This window comes from Silene latifolia, chromosome 7 (genome assembly GCF_048544455.1).
Source record: "Silene latifolia isolate original U9 population chromosome 7, ASM4854445v1, whole genome shotgun sequence".
NCBI lineage: Eukaryota > Viridiplantae > Streptophyta > Magnoliopsida > Caryophyllales > Caryophyllaceae > Silene > Silene latifolia.
Window position 1 is genome coordinate 107,297,654 of NC_133532.1, and position 12,846 is coordinate 107,310,499.

The following is a 12,846-nucleotide window of genomic DNA, read 5'->3' on the forward strand; positions in this document are numbered from 1 at the left end:
ACTTCACCCTTAGGGATGTTACTATGTCAGGATGGTATAGTACGAGTTACATCCATAAGAAAAGCAGGCGGTCTCTACAACAGCAGAATTCAAACAACCTGAAAACATGAAACTTTTTACAAGCATAGTAGATGCATTCGGCTTTTTGGCATTCCTGCTAACCACCCCATTCTTTGCCGAGAAATGCTGGTATTTGGTCTTATAACGAGCAGGGTTCAAGCTTTGGAAGTAGAGCTCTCCAAGTTTCAGCAATGCCATTGGCTAAGCGAGCTAGTCTTTTAGAAACTTCGTAAAAATCTGTTCTTGAAGCGTCGCAAAGCACAGGCGAGAACACGAAATGAGTGGTGTGTTTCAAAAAGACATCAGCACAGAAATCCGACTTTGCCCATTACTAGCCCCAGAGCAGGCCAATAAAAATGAAAATCAAAACTAATACTTCCTAGTTCCTAGATGAAGCAAAAGGAGGTACTTCACATTATATCACAAAAAAGAGAGGACTGATATTGCGAGGAAAAAACATACATCACACAGCTAAAATCAGATTCTATAAGCAAAGAGCATCATCAAATGCTTTGGAATAAAACAAAAGATAAAATTACAAAAAAATGAGTTTATTTGTAGTGATCAAATCAGCATTTGCAGAGTATCTTTTGCTTAAATGATGGCGAACAATGGCCAAATACAAAGGTTTAGATAAACACCTAATTCAGTAACCATTCCAGCCTTTTCTGGCCAAACATTCAGCTTTCGAGTACAAAAGAAATGAACACTCCCACAGGCCACAAAGCGAGAAAGAAAAAGCTACATTCTTGTTTCTCATAAGTGTAGTTACTAAAAAGGATAAGCGCTCAATCGATAAGAACATAAATTTCAAAAAACCCTACCTTAGTAACTGAAACCATGATTACCGAATTCATTCCATAACAACATTAGCCCCAACAGCTTTCATCTTCTCGATTATCTGTTGTGCTTCTTCCTTAGACACACCCGTCTTAAAAATAGCAGGTGCCTTCTCCACCAAAGCCTTTGCCTCCTTCAACCCCAAATCAGTAAACGCCCTAATCTCCTTGATGACTTTAATCTTGGCAGTACTTTCGTAAGCCTCCAATTTCAACTCAAACACAGTCTTCTCGGGAGCCTTCTCTTCTTGCACATCAGCACTAGGCCCACTCGCCCCCATCTGTCCCAACCCAGCAACTGCCCCAGCTTTCAAAACCCCAATAACCGGCGCTTCAGTCATCCCCATCTTCTTCATCAAAATAGATGCCAACTCAGCCGCCTCCCTTAAAGTGAGCGACGCCACCTCATCAACCAGCCTAAAAACCCGGTCACTAGGCGGGCTCCTATGGCAAGTTGGGTCAAACTTAGCTGGATCATAATCAGCAGGAAGTCTCCTAGGATCAAATTCAACTTCTAATTCCTCCTCTTTTATCGCCGGTTGCCCATAGTTTCGACATAGCCCGACATTATTAGGGTTTATGGATTTTGCCCCAATTACTGATGCAAAATAGGGTTTTGAAAGCAACCCAGTTCCCAAATGTTGCCTAACTCTCAGAATCAAACTCATTTTTGTATCAAATCGCACAAAGTTTTGAACTTTATTAAAGCTAATCTGATAACATATACTGGCTTAAACCCTAAAGTAAATGGGAAGAGGGTTTTACAATTGATGGTAATTAACCCCAAAAATCCTATCAGTAATTGCAAATTAAACTACGAAATTATAACAATTAATAAGAATGATTAAACAAAAGGTGCAAAAGAGAGATGAGATATATAGACAAACCCGGATCTAAAACGTATAAGGTGAGATGAATTTCGCAGTTTAGAGGTCTAATCTTGGAGCATTAATGGCGGATTTAGGGCCATTAAGTTGAAGTAGAGAGGAGAAATGAACTATGAAGGATAAAAAAATGGAACTCGGTTTGTAAAGAGTAAGGACTGTGTTCAACACCAGCCCAATCTTAGCCCAAGATGATCATACCTGTTAAACGGGTTAGACGAATTGGTTATGGGTTCAGTTATCTCGGGTTAGGGTAAACTACGGATTGGGTCTATTTCTGGATTGAAAATTATGAGTTTCTATGGGTTTCAAATGATTTTATGTCAAAACAGTATAAAACCCTCTACAATTTACCCAAACACCTTAAAATTCCTTTATTAACTAGCCATTTTTTTAGAAACCCATGGGGATATAAATTCATTGACATCAAATCGAAAGTTACAAGATCAGCCACGTGCCTAAGTATCGGAGCAAAACGTCAATCCGTACTCTTCTAAGAACTTTTAGAATAAAGTTCTTCCCATTGTAAGAGTCATTGGGTTTGTTAAAATAAGAACTTTGATATATATTAAAAGTAAAATTAATTAATGTGAACAATAAAATTTATTATAAATCCTAATTAAAAACATAGAAAAAAGTTTGTTCATTGGAGTATAAAGTTCTTAAACTTAGAAATTGGTGAATAGTGACTTGGCAATGGAAGAACTTTATACATAGTTCTTCCATTGTACTTGCTCTAACTACTCATATTCTAGCATGTTTTTAAGGGGGAATTACACAATACAATTAGTCTCATTATAGACGAATATATGCGTTTAAAGTGAAAAACGGGTCAAATATGTTTAAAGTGGTGATATTTTTTAGTCTCATCTTGTAACTTGTTGCTTTGTCTTATCTTAAAGTGAGTAGATATTTGACCCGTCTATAACTATAGACGGATATCTCTCGTCTATAATAAGAATTTGTATACACAATATTAGTATAATCGTTTTATACAAGATTAGTTCTTACTGAATATTGAGTACATAGTACTATAACATTTTGATAACTATCGTTCGTATCGATCAATTATTATCTATTTTTCGTTTTTGGAGTGTATTACTCAATTGTTATCTATTTTTATTTTTTAGATACAACTTGTGAAAAAGTGACGGGAAGAGAGAGAAAAGCAAAAAATCCTCAAATCAAAACCCTAAAAAATCCGATTCAAACCGCGCAACTCCCCCGCCCAACGTCCTTCTTGAGCCTCACTATATCGCGGAGATGGGGCCGTTTCAATTCTCTATCTCCGGCGATCTCTCATCCTCCTCTAATTAAACTCGGCTACCCGTTTTCCTACACCCGATTCCTTTGTTTGCTCTCCAATGTCCCCTTCGTGGTTCGATCATTTTTTGACATTGAGTGTGGTTGCTGTTTTCGCGGGATGAAGCATTAGCGGCATGAGCAGATTCTATTTATTTTGTAAAGAAGTTGTCAAGGTTTTTTCGGTCTAGTCGAAGACGCTATGAATGTTGTTCTCAAAGCTTCTTCTTTGTTTATTCCTTGTGTTTCTCACCTAGGTTTTTTGCTCTGTCTTTTAGTTCCTTTGATTTGTTTTAGTTTTCAATTTGATCATCATTGGGACCTTCCGAGGTTTGGTGTGGTTGAAGCTTTGATATGTTTTTACCTTCCTTCCAGAGGTGTTTTTCTACGTGTTTGTTCTTCTTAGCACTGGGTTTTCTGTTTCTTCTTTACTGGTTTTGTTGTTTTGCTTCGTCTATGACTTTGTTTTTTTGTCGGAGGTATTTTTTTTTTTTCGATGGTGGACTTTGCACTGTTCTTGACGGGTTATTGTCCGTAGTTGGTGTCGAAGGTTTCTTTGGGCGGTTTTGCGGGTAGTTTGGGTGTGGGTTTCTGTTTTGGTGGTTTGGTTTTTATTAGAGGAGTGGGAGTTGGGTGGGCTTGGGATGGGTTTAACGGTGGTAATGGTTTGGGTCAGGTGCGGTGGTTTTCCGAAAACACTTGTCCGGCTTGTTTCTTGACGTTTTCTTGTCTGGTTTTTGCTATAAGTTTTTTCTGGTTTTCTAATTTCAAAATAATCTACTCTTAGAAGAGTATTTGTGTTTTTTTATCACCTCTTAAAGGTGTTTTATCTTAGTTTTTCGAATTGGGGTTGTCTTGTGAAAAGTTATGGCTGCCATTTCTATTAATGCAATTTTCCTAAAACACTTTGTTATTGCACATGGAAATGGTGAGTTCAAGGAGGATGATTGGTTACCTTTTAGTTCTTTCTTACCGATGGAAGGAACCCATTTAATTAAGGTTAAATTTCTTAACGAGAGGGGTAACGACTTCTTTAAGCAAAATTTGGTTGACTCTGCCGGCGGCTGCTATGAAATGGCATGTCGATTTTTATGTTTGGTTTTGGAATCAATGGAGGACTATGATTTGAATTTGTCTTGCAATTAGCAATCTCTTTAAATTTGAATCTAGCGGCTTGCACTAATAAGCTCCAAGAGTATGAGGCAACCATAAACTTCAGCTCTTTGGTTTTGTCGTCCTTCCCTAGGAACGTTAATGCTCTTTTTCGTAGAGCTATAGCTTGTATGAAGAATAATATGCTCCTGGAAGCGCAAACAGATCTAGAAACTGCCCAAATGCTTGAACCTAAGAATAAAGATATCCTAAGAGAACTAAATGTGGTCAAGAATCTACGGGGTATTAAACATAACGGTAAAAGAAGTAATGATGAGTCGTTGCCATGTGAGGTGGCTAGGGAAAGTAAAAGGGTTATCCCGGAATTTGCTAATTTTTGGGATATCCCTGGTGGGTCTTCATACGACTCTTGTGTTACTCCTTTTTCCGACTCTATTCTCAAGGATACCAGCACTTCTATTGATGGCCTTCCTATAAATTTCAAAGAAAATTCTTCTCCTACTATTGATTTGGAACAGAACTACAAAGACTCTCAAATGGGTGATAATGAGCATTTTCTTAACAACTCGGTTCTTGAGTTCTCAAGAAAGGGTGGAGGAAAATCACGACTAAGGATCTCCGGACAAGATTATGAAAAAACTCTTCAAGGTAGTAAGGTGAGCTATTACCACAAAAGAGACTTGTCCGTTATGACGGTTCGGATCCTTAATATCGAGGTCACCAAGGAGGGAGAAATTACAAGAGATCATTATTGTAACACCCCCTCATACCAAGGTACCTTACCAAGGACTACCTTAGCATGAGAGACTGTTACCATCTCGGTTGCCCGAGGTTAGTATATCAAACTTATCAATCCAAAACGCAATTTAAAGTATAATTGATTAATGTTTACATGTTCCAAAAATCCAAAACCAAAATACAACTGTGAAAGCTAAACAACTAGAAATGAAAGCTAAGTCTCTTAATGACGGAAACTAGACTCGAGTGATGACTCCCCATAACTATCCCATAGCTAACGAACTGCATCACCTGTCACAATCTGCTCACCATCCCCGAATGGATCACCACAGATTCTATAAAACAACAATGGGGTCAGCTACTGAATAATCAAAGTAAGACAAGTACAAAAAGGCAACCAGCTAATCATCATTCACCTCCAAATTCCCAATCTCATATAGTAACCGACTACACACTAAAGTGTGTAGCCCTGCCAGATTACCCATCGCAACAGGTAATCCTCACCGCTAGTGGGGGACCGCAGCCAATCCCCACCTAAGCCCCGCTCATCAACGAGCGATAACCTTGTTCATTAATGTGCACATCCCCTCCTGTGGCGGGTTCCACAGAGGGCGAAACTAGGGCGTGAAGCCACTCCCGCAAGTGACTCCACTCAGTCGAGGACGCACCTCGCGAACATCATCAACAACCATCACAACTCCAACACCCAACTCCAACTCCAAGATCAACACCAACACCAACAGATGATCACAATATCAATCATACAACAATTACCACATAAATCTTAATTCAATTAAACAGTAAAACTGAGTAGGGAAACCCTACCTTCTCGCACTCTGTTATGCCGCAGCCAATCATACAAATGCACAACTAGTAACACATCATCACCTACAACAACGATAATCAACAATCAACAACATAAACGATGACCAAAACCCTAAACCCCCAAATTAACCCAAATTAGGGTTTGTTAACTTATAAGAACAACAATAGATCAACAAGGATAAGACACTTACTACGGCGATTGACACGGAATAAGATGCTATGACCCACAATCGACGACCTTTGCTTTGGAATTGATGAAGATGATTAGAGGAGAATGAAACGTAGTTTATGTTTTGGAAGAAATGATTTTAGAAACTGACAAACGATTATATATAATCTCTAATCATTTTAATAAAAACCGCGGAAATAACACCGTCGACCGGATACTCGGTCGAGTATAGAGTATACTCGGTGAGTATTTCTACTCTGATCGAGTATTCCCATACTTTCTACGAGTATTCTGAAAAGCTATCCAGAAACATATGACACACTTACTCGGCCGAGTAAGCCATATTCGGCCAAGTAGCAGACTTAGGAAAACTGTGGTATTACAATTATAAGAGAAAGAAAAGGAGGAGACGTTCTAAAAAGCGGAAACTTAAGACGAGGGTGGTGAATGAAGACAAGTCTTCTACTTCGGGCGGTATCAAAAGTCATGAAATTAATTCCAGGGAGTCCTCTCTAGGTGGCGTAAGCTCGAGGTCGTCCTCCTTTTGTGACAACTTATCTTTTTCTGGTATTCAAATCTTCCAAGGAGATCCTACAGTTGTTGCTTCTAATACCAGCTTACCTCTCTTTTTAGTGAATGACACGGACATCTCTAATTGCTCTCAAGCTCATAAGGTTTCAAATGAACATGAGCTGTTTCTTTTTTCAGCTCGCCCTAAAGAGTGTAAGAGTTCTTCGATTGGTAAACTGTCACGTGCCTCGACTACACGTAGGCTTTATAGATACCCTTCAAATCGGCAAACGAGTGAGAAATGAGAAGAATTATTAGCTCCAAGAAGAAGCATAGCCAAGGGAATGAATCTCCGAGACACAATGTACCTACTTCCAGTGTAAGTAGGTCTTTCTCCGGTAAGTGTCTACGTCCTCGCGGCATAAGTGTGTCTTGTTCTAGGTACTCCTCTGAAGCTCAATTGAGAAAGAAGAGAAGAAGTTTTTGCTCAATTGCCAAGTTCAGATCGTCCTTTCAAGAAGTCTTTTCCTTTTGCTAACCTCATCCTTAGTTTATTTTCCTTTGCAGATAATGTAAAGAATAAAGTCCGATTCTCCGAATCGGAGAGGCACTCTGTAAGGAAACTTTCTATCGTCGTCAAAAAAAAATCTATTTTTATTTTTGGTAAGGTTTTCACTAATGGATAAATGGATGTATAATGTATGCAAGTGAACATGTTAAAAAAAACCTTTTAAATTATCATTATTTTTCTCATTTTCTTGATTTTTATGTCAAAATAAATATATAACGAATGACTAGAGTGAGGGGTTAAATTTGCAAAAAGTTAGGTAGATGGTTATTATCAAGGATTCGAGGCGGTCGTGGAATTCCTTTTCAAATGTTCTGCCAAAATAAAATCAATCAATAAATAAAAAGTTGAATTTGTAGCTCAAATTGTAAAATAGACGAAGCTTTGATTTCAATTGCTCAACTGCTACTGTAGTTTATGACACATTGACACTTTCAATTTCAATTCCTCGTGTATAAGGTCTTCGATTGACTAGGATATACAACAAAACATACATGTAGTACTTGTAGTACCCAATTATCTTCTTACATTAAATTAGTTAGCAAATTATCATTCAATCCCCTAATTTAGGGAAAGGTCTAGATTCCTAATTGTAACATTCAATATAAACTAAGGTACATGTATAATTGTATATCAATTTGAGCATAATATTTGAAGTCTACTTTTCAATCATATTTGATATATATTTCTATACATTATAGAGATACGGAGTACATATTTATGCCTACTTAATTTTCATTTGTTACATTTTTGACTTTGACCACTAATTTTATCAAAAAAAGAGAAAGATGTATAGTAATCCGTATGAAATATGATTATTGTTCATTATCAAAATATAGCTTACATATATTGAAGTATAAAAAGTTAAAGCTATTTTAGTCGAGTTTAGTAGAAAAATATATTGGTCGAAGTTAATAAAAACTCTACTAATGATTTTTTTTTTCCTCCAGAAAATCAAGAAATTTAAATCAAAGTCAAATGGTTAAGCATGTAAGTAGAGCAGTTATCGGGCCAGCTCTACATGTATGTATAGACTATAGAAGTACTACTTTTAGGTCAAGGTTAAGCTTATGTATAAATACCATTTTAGAGTTGGTAAATATCAGGAGCGAATCTAGAATTTAAATTTTGGGGTAGCGAATTTTTCGCATACTTGTCTTATATTTATATTAAGGTTTCGTATATAGAATTTTTCGGTAGCAAGATTCAATAATCTTAACTATTTCTCGAAAGTTTGGGGATAGCGAGTATTACTTTTTTCTATTAGTTAGGTTCCTCTGTTGGTAACAGATATGAGTGATTCGATTAATAACGCTACCTGCCATAGTATTTTATTATACGAGGGACTACAGGGAATGAGATCTCTAACATTTGAAGTCATCAGGATAAAGGACACGAGGATGTGAGGTGCATGTATGATGCAGAGAGTCAGGGACTTTTAATCATTTTAGCAGATAACTATTTCGTTTTATTGTGAAGCCATAAACAAGTTTGTCCAAGCTAACTAAAATTTGAACCATAACCATTAATTTGGAAGATGATTTTTAAAGTCCAGGTATTTTTATAAGGCAATTTTATACAATTTTATTGTAAATTGGGTTCTTAGAGAACCTTCACACTTATATTTGACTTAATTTGCTTGTGAATTGAATCTTTTTGTACTCGTATAATATTTGTCTTAAATAAGTACACGAATGATCATAATTCATGAACATATTCAAAACCAAAATAACTAAAGACAATTTTAACCTCAGTCCGTCTCATTATAAACGGTCATTATTCGTCTATAGCTATAGATAAATAATGACTCTCTTACAAAATTAAAGTGGGGTATTCATTTTCCACCCACTTACACTACCCACTTTCATTTGTGAGAGGGACACTTCCGTCTATAGCTATAGACGGATAGTGTCCGTTTATAATGAGAATTTATGTTTTAACCTAGTAGTTAAGTAATGGTAGTTACTATTGGTGTAGTAACTACCATAGAGGCATTTTGGTCTTTTAACATATGGTTGTTTGTAAATGATCAACCGTCAAAGGATTTATTTATGAAATGAAAGTGAAGATGTAAGAAAAGGGTGAACAAAGCATGAGTTGACATCCCGAAGACAATTCTCATACATGACTTTCCTGCCGGCTATCGTCTAGTCCAACATGTTACTAGCCACAATAAAATAAAGCAACAACAAACTCTTCTACAAATACACACTACACCTATAGTGACTGCTCTCCTACTACATTTCTCGCTATTTCATTTACCTTTTCTTCCTTCGCGGCCGCATATGGGTCATCTCTAGAGTAGGCGATGTGCCGTGCCGGGCCGGCCCGCGTGCCGGCCCGTCGTGCCTTCCTCCAAAATTAGCCTTGCCTAGGCACGGATATTGGGCTCCTCGTGCCGTGCCGTGCCGTGCCAGGCCCACGGATCCAAACCTACGCCGCGGCTCGCTCAAGGCACGGTCGTTTTTTCGTGCTCGGGCCGTCTTTTGGCCCATGGGCTTTTCGTCTTTGTCATAGCCGGCCCATGTGCTTTAATATTTTTTTTATTTTAAAAAAAAGTTATATAATTGATATATTTTTAGTACTTTTTGTTTAATAAATGATGATTAATGATTTAAATATATATTTTATTAAATATTAATGTACTTTTTGTTTAATAAATAATGATTAATGGATTAAATACATATTTTATTAAATATTAGTGTATTTTTTGTTTAATAAACAATGATCAACGAGCTATTCTTCGGGCAGGGCCGTGCCAGGCCCGCTGTGCCTGGTGCGTGTCGGGCTCCACCGTGCTTGGGCCGTGCCGTGCCTAGGCACGGAATTTTGAAGAAAATCACGCCGGAGCCCGTCTCAAGCCCAGTCGTGTCGTGCCCGTGCTTCCTCGATTTTCTCACCGGGCCGGGCCGGGTTGTGCCTGGCCGTGCCGCCCACCAGCCCGCGGCCCTTTATGCCAACTCTAGTCATCTCTATTACTTTCTCCTCTTCATTATCTGGGTAGGATTTAATTTGAAAAAAAAAAATTAACGGTTTAAATTTATTAAGATTGTATAAAAATCGAGGTGTAGATTGAAGTGCCCAAAACTAATCCAGGCTCTTTATTTTGTCCCAAGAAGCAATCCGGTCCATTGATAAGTAATAGATAGGTAATGAAGAGAAGGGTAATGGAGAGAATCTGGACCGTTCACGACCCAAGTAACCGATATATTTTCAGTAAGTTTTGTTTAAGATGGAGTATTCGTTTTATCTCTAAAACCAGTTGAGATCACTTCCATTCCACTTTTTATGTTCCATTTTGTATCTCACTAACTTAAGATCTTGTCACATCACACATAAGATAATAGAAATGGTAATAATATACTTCCTCCATTCAACTCCACTCTACCTATTTCACTTTTGTACACTATTCACAATTGTGTATTCAATTTCGATTTTCTCTCGATACGTAAGTGGAAATATATTCATGTGGGATCTTATTTGATTCGTTTTTACGAGTACATTAAAAATATCTAACTTTTATAATTTTTGAAAATACGTAGCTAACGATATTTAGCTCGTAAAACGCGTGTTGGCAAACGTGAAAAAGAAAAGTGGTAGAGTGGAGTTGAATGGAGGAAGTATATCATAATAGGAGAAGTGATGAGACACAAGATGGGATACAAAATAGGACAGAGGATCAGCATTGCTCTAAAACTAATTTAAATACTCCCTCCATTTTTAAATATATGACGTTTTATATTTACGAGGTAAACCTTTGACTTTAATATTTAGATAAATATATTTGTTCAAAAATTATAAAAATATTACCATTAAATTCCTTACGAAAAGCTCTTTCATATGAGTATACATATCATATTATTTAGTCTTATATTTTAGGAGATATTGAAGAGAGAAGTGAATGTCTCGAAATGTGAGAAAGTCATATATAAAAAAACAGAGGGAATATTATATAAGGACAAAAAAATTTGACATTTCTGGACAACTTGATTTGATATGTACTTGGCCAATCTTAATGTTTAAGATAAATTCCTTGGCCTTAGACAAAAATTTGTGGTATATTTTAGGCAAAATGAGAATGCTCGCATTGAAGAGGATTAACTATCCTCTTAGCACTCTCTCATCTAAAAGGATGTACTCTTCAATGTGGATACATCTTCTTAGCACTTTATTTGAAGAGGAAGAGGAAGATCGACATCCTCCATTTATTGAGGATGTCCTTGTCTTGGCCTTTGTGCCAAATAACAGATAAAAGTTATAGTGGGTTTACTTTGTTGGGTAAGGCAAGTAATCCAACATTAGTTACATATGAAAGTTTAATGAAAAATGTTACAATGCACACGTAACATGTTAAAGTTAAATAAATGTGAATTCATTTGCGTAAGAATGTGCAGAAAACGAATGAATTATTTTAATTCATTTGTTTTGATAACATGAAGTGATTTTATGGTATTAAAATATAACGTCTTTTCACATGGCTATATAAAGGATATAAATCTTTTGAAAAATATATCTCACAGAAATGTAATCAAACAAGGTGACTGGTTGGTAAAAATACAGTTGGGGTTTGAGGGCGAGATGAAGTATAACAGGGTTTTTATACAATAATTTAGGAGGTTATTGTAACACCCCCACACTCCAAGTGCCTTACCAGGACCACTCAGGTATAAGGATGCCACCATCTCGGTTACCCGAGGCATGATATTCATAAGACAATAACGAAACAACTTTAAAAGTAAATAAAGTTTAAAGTGATTACATAGTAATTCCAAACTGATAAAAAGAAATACAAGATTCTCGGACGGTCTCTTTCGCTAAAACTATCAAAGCTATAAAACATCGTCGACACGGCGGAAGACTTCTAAGCGCCACGTGATGACTCATCCCGGCTATCCCATACGCGTCATATCATCATACCGCTCAATACCGCTCACCACCCCGAATGGATCACCACAGTTTTTAAAACATTTAAACGGGTCAGTACTAATCACACAATTCAATACATATATCAACAATAAGATAAACAGATGACTTAACCGTCACACACACACACCATCACACCAATTCCAACAATCTCAATCACCGATGTCCTTTGGACCTACGCAAAGTGGGGGACCGCAGCCGTTCCCACCTAAGCCCCATCATCATACCGAGCGATAACCCTGTCCATTAATGTGCACATCCCCTTCCGTGGCGGGTTCCACGAAGAGCGAAACTAGGGCGTGAAGCCACTCCCGCAAGTGACTCCACTCAGCTGAGAACGCATCTCGAGAACCAGAGAACAATCAATCACAATCACAATCACAGCCGTCACAATACAATTACTATATCAAACAATCAATCTCAACACATCAACAATCATCCCATTATGGGACTAATACTGAGTAGAAAATCCTACCTGGAAAGCACAACCGTCAGACGGTATCAACAGCTGTATCAAAAAGCCTCTTCTACAAAACCTTCTCCTATCATACAAACACATAAACACTACCGAATCACAATCTACACAAAACCCCCAAATCCCCATATTAGGGTTTAACCAACTTAAAGGAAAAACAATAAAAAGGGTACATAGATCTTACCCTCGACGCAAGGATCTCAACGGTATAACAAACGATAAAAACCGACCTTCCAAACTCCGGGATTTGCTAACAATGCGATTAAGATGATGAACGTACTTGCTTTCTCTCTTTGACAGTAAATTAGGTTTTGAAAAAGTGTTTAGAATGATGACGGAAAAAATTATATACCTTAATCGCATAATTAACAAAACCCGAGAAAAACTCCCCGTAAACCGGCTACTCGATCGAGTAGCTAAGGTACTCGATCGAGTGCCCC

General features: G+C 37.3%; 1 protein-coding gene across 1 annotated transcript; it reads right to left on the reverse strand.

Annotated features, from left to right (window-relative positions):
• Positions 1-563: 563 nt before the first annotated feature.
• LOC141592483 (uncharacterized) lies at positions 564-2,172 on the reverse strand. Its single transcript, XM_074413184.1, has one exon. The coding sequence runs from the start codon at positions 1,565-1,567 to the stop codon at positions 914-916; it is 654 nt and encodes a 217-aa protein (XP_074269285.1). The 5' UTR covers positions 1,568-2,172; the 3' UTR covers positions 564-913.
• Between the last annotated feature and the right edge of the window lie 10,674 nt (positions 2,173-12,846).

What these genes read in the sequence shown, in the direction of transcription:
- LOC141592483 (XM_074413184.1), bottom strand. Translation starts at nt 1,567, where the DNA reads ATGAGTTTGATTCTGAGAGTTAGGCAACATTTGGGAACTGGGTTGCTT.